We start from the raw sequence: 16342 nt of genomic DNA on the forward strand, positions 1-16342 counted from the left end.
ATGACAAGCAATTTACAGAGGTTGATCAAGGAGCGGGCTACATTTAATACAGTTCCCTTAATGCTTTTTTTTTTAAGAGTGTAATCCTTAATCAAGTATGTTTTCAAATTAAACCTTCAATATGATCAATTTTATATAAATGAAGAAGTCAATAATGAAATTAAACATGTCTACAGTAGTTATGCCTACACTTTAGCACTGATTTTTCCCAGAAATACTGGCCGAGTCATTTAGATTGACCCCAGTCCAGTTTTGGTATGTCAGGTATCAAATATAGTTCAGACGTGTGTGTGCTTTACTGTTGTGCCAGATTATTTAATTAAGGTAATCGCCAAGCATGCAGGTACCAGAGTCCGTAATTATCTGCTTTTCACATGCTAATAAACTTGGGTTGAGCATGTCACTGTAACCTTTTCTGTTCAAAATTACAGCAGATGAAATGGAAACCTGTACTTTCAGTGAACGACACACAGTGAGGGGTTTGAATAATTTCATGTTTTATGCATATAAGATACTAGAAAGCCCGAAGAGTTGATACATTTATAGATTTTTGTTGTTGTTTTTTTTTTAGGGGGGAACCTGAATGATCTTTTTCTTGGCAGGTGGAGTTACCAGAATGACTGTCTCCCTGGTGGTTATTATGTTTGAGTTAACTGGAGGCTTGGAGTATATTGTACCTCTAATGGCTGCAGCTGTGACCAGCAAGTGGGTAGCAGATGCCTTTGGGAAAGAAGGGATCTACGAGGCACACATCCATTTGAATGGTTACCCATTTCTGGATGCTAAGGACGAGTTCACACACCGAACACTAGCAACAGATGTCATGAGGCCTAGGCGTGGTGAGCCTCCACTCTCAGTTCTGACACAGGATAGTATGACAGTGGAAGATGTGGAGACATTAATCAAAGAGACCGATTACAATGGCTTTCCGGTAGTGGTTTCCAAAGACTCGGAGCGTCTCATTGGTTTTGCACAGAGACGGGAACTGATTCTTGCAATAAGTGAGTAAAGAGTACAATATAGATTTTAATGTGAACGTAAAGGGTATTAATGATACTGTGAAGCATGTACGAATAAGTAAATAAGAACAAAACTGAATGTTTACTCCAAAGGATGTGGAAGGCTGTTTCTACCCTTCTTTATAAGAACCATGCCAAGCAACCTCCCCACTACAACATACCTTCGGCCAACCTCTGGGGTTTAATTCCTCACTCAGTTATGCTGAGGTAAATCTGAAGTAACTCTGTTAAAGCTGTTGGAGTTAAACCAGTTTCAAATTGGTGAAAGTCAAATCAGACCATGGTCAGTAGCATCTCTAGTCTCCAACCAAATCTCTTGTCACTCTGAGCAGTAAAAGTCCAGAGATATCTGTGAACCCCAGCCACTACATAACAATGTGCAAAGTGCTGGTGCCACACTGTGTTAGTTTCTGTTATCACATCATAGTTATTCTAATTTGTAAGCATTTACATCTTGCAGACCTTGGTGACCTGAAAGATCAGTGGTATGATTTTTCAGATGAGTGGAGGAGGGGAAGCTCCTGAGTTCTTTGGAAAATAAAATCTATAAATAAAAAATAACAGTTATTTTGGTGACAGCCTTTCCTGCTTACAGGGACTTTTTCACGAAGCAAAAATTGCTCTGTAAACCATGTACTCTTTATATTTTAAGCTGCTCTTTTTAAAAGGATACTACCTAAAGCCTAGATTTACAAAGGGAAGTAAGTGTTGCAATACTGAACTTTGTAATACCTAATTTCTCAGAGCTTTGTCTCTCAATTTGTCCTTTTGTGGATCTATCCCTAAGTAAAATTAGACCTAAAATTAAATTACTTGTTCCCATCAGGTGTCAGTCTATAATTTGATTTCCCATCTCCCCTCCTCCAAAACTGATAGATGGCTTCATATTATATATGTTAAGCAGAAGGGATGGAAAAACTTTGTGCCTACTTTGGAATCCACTTCATCATTGTAGGTTTAACAGAGTGCCATAGACTCAAAAATTATTGGATTCATATTCTGCATAGGGAGTGGGTGTTAAGGAGCAGATGAGAGAATAATTCTAGAGCCCGGTTTTTTAGCTATAATGCATATTGCAGCCTTCCCTTTAGTTACAACTATGTTTGTTTTTAACTGCATGACTGAGAGGTGGGTGGTTTAAATGATTTGTGAATAGGATTGCCAACTTTCTAATCACACAAAACCGAACACCCCTGCCCCGCTCCTTCCCCAAGGCCCCGCCTCTTCTCTGAGGGCCCACCGCCACTCGCTCCATTCCCCCTCCCTCCGTCGCTCGCTCTCTGCCCCACTCACTTTCACCAGGCTGGGGCAGGGAGCTGGGGTGTGGGAGATGGGTGAGGACTATGGCTGAGGGTGTGGGCTCTGGGGTGGGGCTGGAGATGAGGGGTTTGGGATGCGGGAGGGGGCTCTGGGCTGGGGCAGTGGGCTGGAGTGCAGGGGGAGGGATAGACTCTGGGATGGGGGTGCAGGCTCCAGGCGGGGCCAGAAATGAAAGGTTTGGGAGGGGGCTCCCAGCTGGGGCCAAGGGGTTCGGAGTGCTGGAGAGGGTTCAGACTCTAGCTAGCGGTGCAGGCTCTAGGGTGGGGCTGGGGATGAGGGGTCTGGGTGCAGGATGGGATTCTGGGCTGGGGCATGGTGTTGGGGTGTGTGTGCGGGCTCCAGGAGGGAGTTTGGGTGTGGGAGGAGACTCTGGGCTGGGGCAGGGGGTTGGGGTGTGGAGGTGCGGGGTCCTGGTGGCACTTACAATGGCTCCCAGGAAGTGGCTACCTGGTCCCTGCAGCCCGTAGGCGCATGGGTGGCCAGGATGGCTCTGCACTGGCTCGTGCCCACAGGCACCACCCCCTCAGCTCCCATTGGTCACAGCTCCTGGCCAATGGGAGCTGTGAAGTTGGCACTGGCAGTGGGGGCAGCACGCGGAGCCTCCCTAGCCACCCATGCATCTAGGTGTTGCAAGGATCTAGCGGCCACTTCTGGGAGCTGCACAGAGCTAGGACAGGCAGGGAGCCTGCCTTAAAGTTCCGGGCTCCCGCTGTGCCGCCGACCAGAGCCACCAGGGTCTCTTTTCGACTGTGTGTTCCTGTCGAAAACCAGATGCCTGGGAACCCTATTTGTGAATTCAGACTAGTTTTGCAATGATCAAAAATAGGCAAGTGCACACACCTCAAACGATAAGGCACCTGGCTCATCTAACTGTAAAAGACAATCAAGTAGTTCAAGGGAATGTTCTTTTTTGGATAGCATCACTCAATAGCCCCACCACCACCCCTTCTCTTCCCTACCCCCTAAAAAATCATGAGGAAGGAATCCTCAAAGTAATAACTTCAATATGAGACAATTGTTAAGTCATTTACAGGATAATTAAGCCAACAATTGTGACAGTGTCCCTTTAAATCTTTGTTTTACCTCTGGCCTGTCACTTCCTTTGGCAGATACAAAAGATGCACCATATGGTAGGGTCAGAAGGGCAAAATACACCAGTGTTAGAGAGTTGGCAAAAGATATAAAGGCCAAGAGTTGGTACTTTTTATAAAATGTACGAAATTTGCAGTTTATATAATTTTCTTTCTAACTATTTTTAAGGTGCCGCCCATCCCCAACTCCCTAAATTCCCTTGTGAGAACTTGAAAATACAAATTAGATACACGGGGCCAGACCCTTGTCTGTCTTGTACCTTATGTTGTCATGCAGTGAGGGTACAGTGAGTTACAATGCTGGATTTCAGGCCTGTTGCACTAATGTGACCCCAATATCAGTGACCAGCAAAGCTGCAAACAGGAAAGGATCAGGCCCATTAATTTAAAAGTAGAGAGATCAGACACCATCTGAAATGGGTATAAAAAGCTGAGAATTATACTTTTTGATGATGATGCTAAACAGCAACAAGGCTGGTTTGTTCGCAAGGAGGCACATGGATGTGTGGTCCTGTCTCTAAGCTTTTTATTATTAGTGCAGAGTTAATTAAGAATTAAAGCTGGTCCACGTTTTTCAACTGAAATATTTTCCTCTCAGAAAATGGTTTCTGTGAAATCCAAATTTTCCACAGGAAAAAATGTGTGGTTTCCGGGGAGCTCTAATTAAAATCTCTTCTCGTAGGCCTGGGGTGAGTCAAGGATTAAAAATCAGTCAGGACTTCTTGGCTATATAGGACTGCTTCCCCCCATTTCTGCTGAGAGTGGGCTGCAATGGGGAGTAATGGCAACTATTTCGAAAGCATATGACTGATTCTGATCTCATATTTCACCAGTTTTGCAATAAACTGTCTCTCTTGTTAATTTTCATGGTACATGGTGATTCTATATGATTTAATGTGTGTCTTTTATAAATCAAAATCCTGATTTAAATTTTATAGCTCAATAGGATTCTATTCTATTCATGCCCTGCACCATGATATAGGAGAGTCTTCCAGAGGGCATGAAGTGCTATAACAATCATCATGTTTTCTCCTTCTTTATCTCTTCCTCCCACAGGGAAAAAATTGCATGTTTTCTGGCATTTTTTATTAATTTTATTTTTCCATATTTTTATGTTTATATGCATATACACTGTGCCATGTCTGCCTATTAGTGATGGCAAGGCTTGCACTTGGAAGGGAAGGTGATGAGGTTTGCGGTGGTTCACATTCTGGAGCTACAGACAGATTGGGGTTTTTTGTTTTGTTTTTTTTTACGTAAACTGGGCCCATGAGCACGTTGAGGGTAAGACTAGAGATCGTGAACATAAATCAGTATTCAATGGGAATTTAGTGTAGTGAGCAGAGGACTGGTTGGATGAGTTCATGGTGGCCCATAATACTGAAGGGATGTGTTGCTGTGTTCTATACTGAGGACTTAGGGTTGTATGCCAGGAATATTGCACGGCTGAAATCCATTTGGAAGTAACAAAAGTAGATATTACTGAGGCCAGGTCTTCAGCCAGCAGGATTGGATGGAGTCTTCTAGCCAGCTGTAGAACACAATTGTGAACACTACTATGTGACAGCTTAATGTCAGTAAGGAATCCAAGAGCACTCCTAAACTCCAAGAGCTTACCCTTGTGGGTGTGTTTTGTCAACCACAGGAGACTTCACTGTGGCTGTAAACTCCTCTGCCAACCAACATAACCTCCATCATCTTCAGATTTAACTTCAACCAGATGTTCTTTGTCCATGAACTGATCTCAGCCAAGTACTGAGCTAACTTAATGACAGTACAAAGGATAGATAGAGCTGTATGTCATCTGCATACTGTTGACATTTGAGCATGTGATGTCTTACTAATTCTGCTAGGCTGCATGTGAATAAGGCTGGCAAGAGAACTGAGCCTCCAAGTGAGGATGCTGGTGGCAGAGGGTGTTGGTGCTTATCACTGCACTTTGAGAGAGTTCCTGCAGAAAGGACTAAAGCCATGTTAGTGCAGTCCCCTGGACTTCCCTCAGGCAATATCTCATTATCCGCATCAATGGCCACCTCCTAATACACGTTTAAATACGACTGACCTTGTCCACACCTAAGGCAACAGTTGTTTTTCACATCATGTTAGTTAAAACAGTTAACTTATTTTACCGTGGGACACATTTCTCCAGTGTAGCTATACCCTGAAGAAATAATGCTACTCTTCTGGTAGCGAAAGATGAAGGAGAGGCAAATGGAAGTCTGTCTAGCTAAGGAGACAAATGCACACTTTTAATAAAAAAAATGGTATAATCACATTGATTTTGCATTACCTAAGGCTAGCTGTGACTAGCTAACAAGTTTTTAAACCATTCTTGTGGACCAGGGCAAACAATGTTGAACACCATTTTAGTTCAAACAAGATAACTAACAGGTTGGCTAACTCAGTGCACTTTTCCACTACAGGGAAATCCTCAGTATGGGATTTAAGTGCCACCTAGGTTAGACAAGCTGGGATTTGAAGCTCATGTGTGTAACTTGGATCTGAGAGGCCATTTCCATATCTGGAGGGACTAATTCACCTTTAAATCTGACAGGAGTCATCTTCTGTGGATTACTCTGGTTCAGTGGAGTCAGCAAATATAGTCACCCTTCCTTTGGGGCTGCTTTGCTCCTTGAATTAAGTTTTGTACACTCACTGACTGAAATATATCTGTGCAATTACTATATTTTATCGCCTCTCGAACTTCCCAACCCAATTATACCCTATATATAAATTTTACCCTATTTATTACTACTGAATTTAGATCAATGTTAATGTATCATTTGCAAAAGTACTGCCTCTAGAGACACAAATTTTACATCCAGGAGTAAAATAATAGCATGGGCTTATCAGTTTTGTCCAGTGTCATTGTCATTTTGGGGTGAGTAGTACTTTTGGAAAAATAGTAATCAAAATGTCATTATCTACACAGGAAGCAACAGGCAAAGGAGGGAAAATAAAGAACCATGAATAAATCAGCTAGTTATGTGAGGAACATTTCTTGACCTAGGTCAGACTAAATGAACCACCTTCAGCTAGATGATGTAAACCCAGAACATAATATATCAAAGACCTGTGCATGCACATTCACTTTTGAAAGTCAGATGTATAAATCAAGACAAGAAAAGACAAGATTAGCATAATTCCTGTAAATTGCAGGAGGATGTGTAATATATGGGGTCAGATGGTTGAAAGTCACATGACACAGTAATATTAGGTGTGAACTGGAGTGTTCTGATTTCAGTGATATTACAACAAAATGATCTTTAAGAGAAAAGTAATGTGGCGGGAATGTGTTGGAAATCATTACTGTATGCACATTACAAGTCACAGAGCAGGTTTCTGCGCTTTGATTGATGGAAATGAGCTCCAAGAATATATATATTTGCACTGACTGTCTCCAATTTCCTGTGCCTCTCAAGAACAGAAGCAACCTGAATCAATCAAAAAGGAAAATGGCTAGAATTAGCTATGATTTCTTTAAAAAAAAAAAAAAAAAAAAAAAAAACCTAAGATGTGTTTGTACTAGGGAGAAGGGAGGTGTCTATCATCATTCTTGAGATTTCACCTCATCTGTTGTTAGCACCATACACTGCAGAACAGCCAGTGAAGAGAAAAGTGCAAAGGAAACCAGCCATTTCCACTTTAACAATAACTGTAAAGCAGATGGCTGGGGTACATGTTAAGTAACAGGCTTGTAATAATAGTCATAAAAGCCAGGAGTAAACTTCACTTCACAGCTTGATCAAGGTGCCAGTGAGAGGTTTTGATTTGGAACATGGGCAAATATGCACAGTTGAGAAAACTGAGGTGATCAAATTAATTTAGCTCAGCACTTTCCCCCTGCTATTGTTCCTTTTCCTTAAAGACAGAACCATACCTCCTTCCATGAAGCCTAGGTAAACAATCTTTATGTAAGGAAGTATCCAGAGGCTCAGGAGACAGAATCTGCCCCTCAACCTCTGGGCAGGGCATGTAGTGGCTCAGCAATCCTGAAATAATGGCTGTCTCCTACACAAACCCTGAATGGGAGTTTGTCACTGGATCAGTGCACAGACCGAGTAACCATGCCCACAGATTGCCCCTCTATGGTGGTGTAGAAGTCACAATGTCCAAATCCAGGTGCACATGTACAGCAGAAATTCCACATTTCCATCATCTTGGAGATCTTCCATACCTCGATGCCCTGGGTGAATTTCATACAGAGACTGCATTGTGTTACCTGCTAAAACCAATAGTGTAAAAAATTTGAATTTAAGGAGAATGACGACAATGAACATCCCAAGAGAAGAAATAGCATATTCGTAAAGATATGCTAAGCAAAATAAAAGGGACGGGGACTGTCTTTATATTTGATTTGGGATAGGATTCTTTGAATGACTGTGGTGGCCCTGTGAAATGAGAATGATTTGATCTGTAATCCCATGTTCTGATATCTTGGCATATTAAAAGCAAATGTAACTGTTCATTTCCAAGTGAGGATGTACATGAGTTTGGTCTGCCATTTGCCTGATCTCCTTGTCCTCCAGAGAACGCAAGACAGCGTCAGGATGGGGTGGTGAGCAATTCTATCATGTATTTCACTGAAGATCCACCAGAGCTCCCAGCCAACAGCCCTCACCCACTGAAGCTACGGCGCATTCTCAATTTGAGCCCTTTCACAGTAACTGACCACACGCCAATGGAGACGGTGGTAGACATCTTTCGGAAACTTGGACTCAGACAATGTCTTGTCACACGCAGTGGGTAGGTATATATATATATATATAGATGAACCAACGAGATTACGTACTTAAAGGGAAGGAAAGTGCCACACCAGCTTTGCTGTGGCTATAATAAATATAGCACTTTTGGTATTCAAACGAATTTATAAACAGTAACTAAATCTCAACAGCCTATGAAGTCAGCTGGGTACGTATTATTATTTTCTCTAAAACTAAGATAGACAGGTAAAGTGGCTGCCCAAGGCAACAGAAAAAATCAGTGACAGAGCTAGAATTAGAAGCAAAGATGTGTTGGCTGCCATTGAGTTCATGCTCAGACCATGTTCCCTTCTCTGTAGTGTATTATAATTTAGGTGCCATTTCCAAGATAGGGGACAATAAAATACAGATACTATCAGTCTGATGTCCCAATATATTTTGTTTTTAAGCAAGCGCAAATGCAGAGTTGGCAAAATATCACTCTTTGTAAAGGGTTTGCTTGTCCCTAGGCTTCTAGCCAGACTGAAGTGCTCATGAAAAGCATGATATGGATGACAACTGAGGAAAATAAATCTGCTCAGTTTTGTCTGAAAGCAAGGGAAAGTGAGTTAAAACTCTGAGAGACAGATGACAAAAAATGATCAGGAACAGAAAATGAATCAAAAGTGTGAAACAACAGTTTTGTCTGCACTGGGGAAATTTTCCTATCAGCTCAAACTGGTTTTGAAACCTTTTGGAGACACAGTCTAGCCTGGGCTTTAGTGACCAGAATAAACAGAATAATATAGTGGCCCAATTCCTGATAAATCTGGTTGCCTAAAGTTTTGGCACCTAAATAAAACTTGCTTGCTTTTTCACAGATGCTGAGTATCCACAGTCAATTTCAGTTCTGGGTGCTCAACATCTGTGAAAATAAGGCCTCTGATTTGGAATATGGATTTAGGTGCCTACTATTAGTCACTCTGGCTTGGAACCTTTTGGTTTTGGTTTCTACCTCTAGCAGTTCTTGAAGCATCAGCCACAAATATCATTTTACAATTGAATTGAAAGGCAAATGGTTCTAAGAATGATGGGGTTCCAAAGTCCAGTATCTAACTATTTTCAAGAGTTGGAAAGGGAGGTATTCTGGCCCCTGAGGAGTTGTGAGATATTGAATATTAAAAATGTCTCAAAACCTGCACTTGCATTGCTAGTTATAGCTTAATAAGGGCCAGATTCCAAAACCCTCACTCCCATTGGATGGTAACTTCTTGTTTAGTTCCATTAAAGTCAATGGGAGTAAGGCGCTATGCCGTGATGAATAAGGGCATCAGAATTTTTAAAAAGAACACACCCTGAAATTCAGCCCTGTGCAGAATGCCAGGACAAGTCATAGGCCCCACTTAGCCCCTGATTAGATGGTTTAAATGGTTTTGTGTTGCCTGGATCTTATGCTGGTGGCCCTCTGCTCGGGAGTGAATTTTATTCTGATAGAATTTAATTATTTTCTCAAACAAAATGGTGTTGTATTAATTACAGTTCTCACTTGAACACAGTGTGGAATAGATTCCCCACAAAAGGAGATAAAGAGAACCAAAGCACTTCATTTTTATAATGGACATGATTTTTATTGTCTTGGTGGTCATCATTAGGTGGGAATAGTTTTTTGTTTTGCTTAGTTTCCAAAATGATGATTAAAAACAAACTGGAGATCTACAGCTGCATATGGAAGCTTTCAAAACAGGACCCTGAATCAGAGCAGGAAATATAGATGAGAGATAAGATGATTCACCTTTCCTTCCTTTCTTCTCTTCTAGAAGGCTGCTGGGCATCATAACTAAAAAGGATGTGTTAAGACATATGGCTCAAATGGCAAATCAGGACCCTGAATCTATCATGTTTAACTAGACTGGTAACAGAAGATGGGAAGAAATAACCTTGAAGGAATCTCTCCTAGATTAACACAAAGGCTGCATACGGTATTTTGTTTTGTTTAAAGAGAAAAATACAGTGTATGAGGAGTGGCCCAAAACGAAACTACATCAGAGAGGATTGAATGCAGGATGAGACTTATTTAATCAGGTAACCAGGTTAGACACTCTCTGTAGCTGCAAACATCAAGCTATCTTTCTTCAGTGAGTTTCCTAACAGCTCTGCTGGTATATGTGATATGGTTTGAAGTGATACAGGTTTAAATGATATGGTTTGAAGACAAGAAGCCAGGAGTACTGGAGAACACACCAACATTCACACTAACTTATTAGACAGGTGCGAAGACTAGCAGATATTTATAAATAAGTTAGTACCAGCTGTAAACCTTTGTGTTCCAAACTAGATAACCGAGCATGTATGATTCACGTTGATTTACTTGTTACTGATGTCATGGTTATTTATTTGCTATTGAATTATACTAAAATATTTTCATGGAAAAAATCGTCCTATTTACTGAGAAGTTTGTCATCTTCATTTATTTTTGTAAAAGTTAATTGAGACTGTAGTGGAACTAAAGCTGTAGAATACACTTTTGTTCACTTTAAACATCCTGTCCTTTGTTTCCTGCTTTAAGCCATTCAGTTTTACTCAGTTTAGCAGTTTTGTCAATCAGCTCTTTTCTGTTATTTTTAAAAAGAAGAGACTGATTTGTATGGATTCATTATTTCTCTATGCAAAAATTGGCAAATTGGTACTGTAATATTTACTATGATGTAGTTTGCTATAACTATGGAAAGAGTGTAAAAAGCTCACAGGGAAGATTTTCAAAGGCACAAAGGACAATTAGGTGCCCAACTCTCACTGAAAATCAATCTCCCGCCATGTAAATAGAAAAACAGACAAATGAAGCTCTGCAGTGATTTCTTCCCTGCTCCACTTTATTCCTTATTCCTCCACTGGCAATGGTTTGCACTTTCTAAGAAATCACTTAAATTAATATAGTGTAATACTGACAGACCCCAGTCAGCAGCAGGCAGGATTGAACCTTGGACCTCTGGAACTTAATGCCTGAGCCAAAAGTCACATGGCCTTTAGCTAAGGCTATAGAGCAGACTCACAAATCTCTTTGTAAGTGGTCTTGGTGCCATTAGATGGGAAAGAGCAGCACACCCAGGGGGTGTCTGGGTTACATACTTCCCCTAGCTGAGGAAGCACATTCTGAGCTTCAGAGACTTTCCAGTTGAAATCCTGGATGATCCGTCACTTGTAACACTGACAGACCCTGGTCTCCAGCAGGCAGGATTGAACCTGGGACCTCTGGAGCTAAATGCATGAGCCTCTAGTGCATGAGCTAAAAGCCACATGGCTATTAGCTAAGGCTGTGACAGACTCATTAATCTCTAAGTGGTCTCGGTGCCATTAAATGAGACACAACACCACACCCAGGAGGTGTGTGGGTTACAATAGCATGGCTGAAATATTTATTTTCTAGCAGAGCTTCTCACTCTTTAAGCTGCTTGTACCATGTACAGGATTCATGCTGCTACCCTCCATAGCACGAAGCTTGGACAAGGGTGCAAGAAAGCAATTGTTGTTGTTACCTTGTGTCACTTATGTCCCCAGAATGTGAAGTTTAAAAGGAAACAACGCCAAGTATGTTGGGGTAACGATGTCAACCTGGTCCTAAAGCCTTCCTATTTTGGTGCTCTGTGGGATGCAGAATGTAGGTATTTTTTGTTTTAGTAGACAGTAATAGTCTGAATGCAGAAGGCCAAATGCTGTCATCAGTTACACCCTCTATCTCTGAAAGAGAGGAGGCTATTTTTAGAGTCTTATTAGAATTTCAGAGTCCATGGCAAGGACTGCCTTTGAAGACTGTCACCGATAACATCAGGCACCCAGTGTGATTATCACAGCTATAAAATATGTCTTACGTAATGCCCATAGCACAAGCCCTTTATGGTATCATGTTTTATGTCCATACAGTATTCCCAAAAGGCATAAGAATGGCCATACCTGGACAGACCAAAAGGTCCATCTAGCCCAGTATCCTGTCTTGCAACTATGGCCAATTCCAGGTGCCCCTGAAGGAATGAACAGAACAGGTAATCGTCAAGTGATCCATTCCCTGTCACCCGTTCCCAGCTTCTGGCAAACAGAGGCTAGCGATACCATTCCTGCTCATCCTGGCTAATATCCATCAATGGACCTATCCTCCATGAACTTATCTGGTTCTTTTTTGAATGCTGTTATAGTCTGGGCCTTCCCAACATCCTCTACCAAGGAGTTCCACAGACTGACTGTGCGCTGTGTGGAAAAAATACTTCCTTTTGTTTATTTTAAACCTTCTGCCTATTAATTTCATTTGGTGACCCCTAGTTCTTGTGTTATGAGAAGGAGTAAACAACACTTCCTTATTTACTTTCTCCACACCACTCATGATTTTATAGCCCTCAGTCATATCCCCCATCAGTCGTCGCTTTTCCAAGCTGAAAAGTCTCAGTCTCATTAATCTCTCCTCATACGGAAGCCGTTCCATACCCCTAATCATTTTTGTTGCCCTTTTCTGAATCTTTTCCAATTTCAATATATCTTTTTTGAGATGGGGCGACCACATCTGCACACAGTATTCAAGATGTGGGCAAACCCTGGATTTATATAGAGGCAATATGATATTTTCTGTCTTATTATCTATCCCTTTCTTAATGATGCCCAATATTCTGTTTGCTTTTTTGACTGTGACTGCACATTGAGTGGATGTTTTCAGAGAACTTTCCACAATGACTCCGAGATCTCTTTCTTGAATGGTAACAGCTAATTTAGACCCCATCATTTTATAGATATAGTTGGGATTATGTTTTCCAATGTGCATTACTTTGCATTTATCAACATTGATCTCAGAAGTTACTGGACAAACCCTGAAGTAGACCCCAGCCTTAATTATTTAATTAATTCTGCAGAACCTAAAAAGTTTCACAGAGCTTGGTTAATTTAAGAGTGAGGAAGCTACTGTAGTATATAACTCAATGTATGTAACTACAGTTCAATACTTGCTTTCAAGCTATTGGACTGAGGCTGATGTCAAACCAAATGGGTGAATAAAACCTTTGATGATGAATGATGCAAGTTCAGTATTACACATTTGTTATGCATGGACTGTGTTGAGTTAGGCTTAGCTTCTGACATGTATGTGAAGTGTTCTGCACCAGGAGGCCTCCTGTTAAAGAACAGGACAAAGCTAACATGCCCCAGTCCCTTATTTGACTGTCACTGTAATAATAACTGCTAATCTTTTTGTTTTGGTGAAGCAGAAAATAAGACCATTCAAGCATTGTAGAAGATCCCATTTAATTCTGTGTTGGAATGACTACATACTAATGAGTATTGTTTTGCTTTGTTTTTTAATTGTAGAAAGCAGTCTATGTGTTGCACCTTATTAAAAAGTTATGTTGGAGTTTATTTTTAAATAAAACAAGCTTACAGTTCTAGTCACAAAGATGAACATATTGTTAAGTAAGTGAAGAAGCATTTATATCATGTGTACCAGTATGACTTTAGATTTCACCGCACACGACCACTCAAGTTTGTTGGATGAGTTGGGATATCTCTGATTCAGTTTTGTGATTGCTAAAGTTACATATTGAGTTGGTCAACCCCAAATAATGAACTTCAGACAAATAGTCTTATACTGTATTTGGAGAGCAACATTGCAGTACATTGTCTTGATAACATGAACTCTTAATTTATTTTTAAAAAACAATTAAAGAAAGAAGATAATTTGTTCTCCCACAAATCTGTTCTGTTTGCTGTCTTCCTTAAGCTAGTTTAAGGCTGCTTATTCAAATTTCTGTACAAGTTCAGTTTTTGGTTGTGGATCATGATTACTTTTTTGGATTGGAGCTAGCTCAATGAATGAAAATGGTAGACTTAATCCTGCATATGTAACTCAGTCAAAAACTCCCATTAATTCTGTGCCTGAGAATTGCTTTCAGTGAGAAGAAAGAATGTAGGATTGGGCTCTTCCTGGTTAATATCCCACACAATGGTAGACATTTCACTATGTTTTTATGCTGATGTGACACTAAATCAAGGGGTTGACCACAAAAGGCTTTAAAGATACCATGGCACTTTTCCAGAAAGCAAGTGTGTTAACCCTGACATCTTGGCAATATTCCAGTTAAACTAATTGCTTTGTGCCTAGCCTAAGTGTTTCCTTGCAGTCTCCATTGAATACAGTATTCTTCATTTCCTCCTCCTTTTTTGTGTAGCTGAGCTGTATATTGTTAAACACCTTTGAGAGATGATCGTATTTCAGAAGCAGACGACAAAGTCCCTGGAGACTTTGTAAGTGGGCCATAGATTGCTGCAAACCCATTTGGTGTTGCTGGCTCTTTCCATGCTTACACTAGTGTCCAGAAGCTGAGAGGAAGAATCATCATAGCAGAAGCCTCCAGGAGACTATAAAAAATTAGAGCAGGACCCATGAACTGAAACTGGTCATCATAGAGCCTTGGAGCTATCTCCAGGTATGGTGGCAGGAGCTGTCAATCACCACTTGTGAGAGTAGAGCCTTTCTTGAAAGGTAATACACAAGGTATGTGTGAGAGATCTGGTACTCTTCTCTCACACCTGTGCTTCACCAGCCCTGGGCCAGGTTCTCTCCTCCGTCCCTGAACCTTGCCTGCCCTGGTTCAAGGCCCAGACGAGCCAGCTGCCACATGGCCTGGTGACGGCCCCATTCCCTATTGTTCACCCTTTCAACCTCTTCTTTAATCTCCAGACACCACTACTTCCCTCTCCTGCCCAGATTTCTTGGCTTAGCTCCAAACAGAGGACGGGGGTGGTATCTTCCCAGGTCTACTCTACCCACGCTGGGGCAGGTTCCATCCAAGCACAGTCTTAAAGCCAAGGTATCCTGCCCAAAGAAAATCATTCCAGGTAATGAGGAGCCTTTGGGGGGCTATAGATGCTTGCATCATTTCCTGCTGCTGGCACAGCAAAGGAAGGGGGACTTGGCTAAAAGAAAGGGGGTGTGCCTGAGCATTCTTACATTGCACTGATTCCTAGCTCTGCTTTGGCCTCTTGGGGCCATTAGCAGACAGCATAAGTTAGGCAGCTCTCAGTGCAGGGGCAGCAGCCTGAGCTGCAGCTGTTGGTCATCTTTGCCTGCCTCTTCCAATCTAGCTTGTACAGTGTACAGTTTAGCCAAGGCAGAGGATCTGGACCAAAGCATATATAGCCAAGAACAAAGAAAATAGAGAATTCATGCTGTTACAATTCTTTCCCAGTCCAGAGGTGGTTAACTGGCTGGAAAGACACTGCCATATGTGAAAGCAGATCGGGGATAGCCAGTTTTTGGCATCTCTTCAATGTTAGATTTCATTAGAAAAATAATTCTGCAGAAGAAACAATAAGCGCGCAGCACCTTGTGGGGATTTCCAAAAGCCCCAGGAGTTAGTTCCAGGCTTGCACAGTGAAATGAACAATTTATGCACAATCCAGACTTTGTTATGGAACACATATTTTAGTGATTAAACAGCTTTTCTTAATCCAAACAGATTCAGTAAGGAGAGGAAAAAACACCCAACTAAACTCACTTTCCTCAGATTGCTTAGTGGGCTAGGCAGAATCAACTGCTTTATATACTGAACAATGCTTTGTTATGTCAAATGCATTTATTTATACAGAAATGCATGCAAAGCCAAACAGGAATGTCACCTGTTCAATGCTGGCTACCTTCATTCCTAAGAATGAGTCCCGTATTGCTCCCCTAAGGAAAACTGAAATTCTTTTGGGGGGAGTGGCAGGTAATATAGCCACTGTTTATTTTTTTCCTTTCCTGCTGTTTCCTAAACTACAACATATTTCCATCAAGAATGAGTCCTTTCCCTAAACAATTAGTAGGCTGGATTGGGTTATGGACTGGCTCATTAACAAAGTGCTGATGTGCAGTACTGTAGGATACTAGCGTCAACTGATTAAGTGGTAAGGAATTCTTTTTCAGAAAGACTAGAAATTAGTGGACTGACTGGAGTAACTGTACCATGCAATGAGACCATCCCAAATAATTAGGAGGATGAAGACTTTTGGCTGAATATGGCTATAATTTCATATTTTTGAGGTCAGCCACAGAAAATTTTCCAGTCACTGGATAAGGCATTTCCAGATGGTACTTGGATTATGTTATGAAGCCTCATGCTTTAGAAAACCAAGTACAAATTTCCCATTTTTGTATATTTTTAGATACTTTATCATGCTTATAACATAAGAGGAGGCTAACACAGCACAGGCAATTATA

At 41.2% G+C, this 16342-nt stretch overlaps 1 protein-coding gene across 2 annotated transcripts in view; it reads left to right on the forward strand.

Annotated features, from left to right (window-relative positions):
- Positions 1-13835, forward strand: part of CLCN4 (chloride voltage-gated channel 4) — a 55266-nt gene extending 41431 nt beyond the window's left edge. The window contains exons 10-12 of one of the 2 annotated variants that reach the window (XM_038388001.2): positions 603-1001; positions 7960-8176; positions 9930-13835. In XM_038388001.2, coding sequence (XP_038243929.1) covers positions 603-1001; positions 7960-8176; positions 9930-10020 — 707 coding nt within the window. In that variant the 3' untranslated portion in view covers positions 10021-13835. The remainder of the gene's footprint in view (positions 1-602; positions 1002-7959; positions 8177-9929) is intronic. The other variant, XM_043501489.1, reaches the window with a different exon arrangement.
- Positions 13836-16342: the final 2507 nt, after the last annotated feature.

This window comes from Dermochelys coriacea, chromosome 1 (assembly GCF_009764565.3).
Source record: "Dermochelys coriacea isolate rDerCor1 chromosome 1, rDerCor1.pri.v4, whole genome shotgun sequence".
Taxonomy (NCBI): Eukaryota; Metazoa; Chordata; order Testudines; family Dermochelyidae; genus Dermochelys; species Dermochelys coriacea.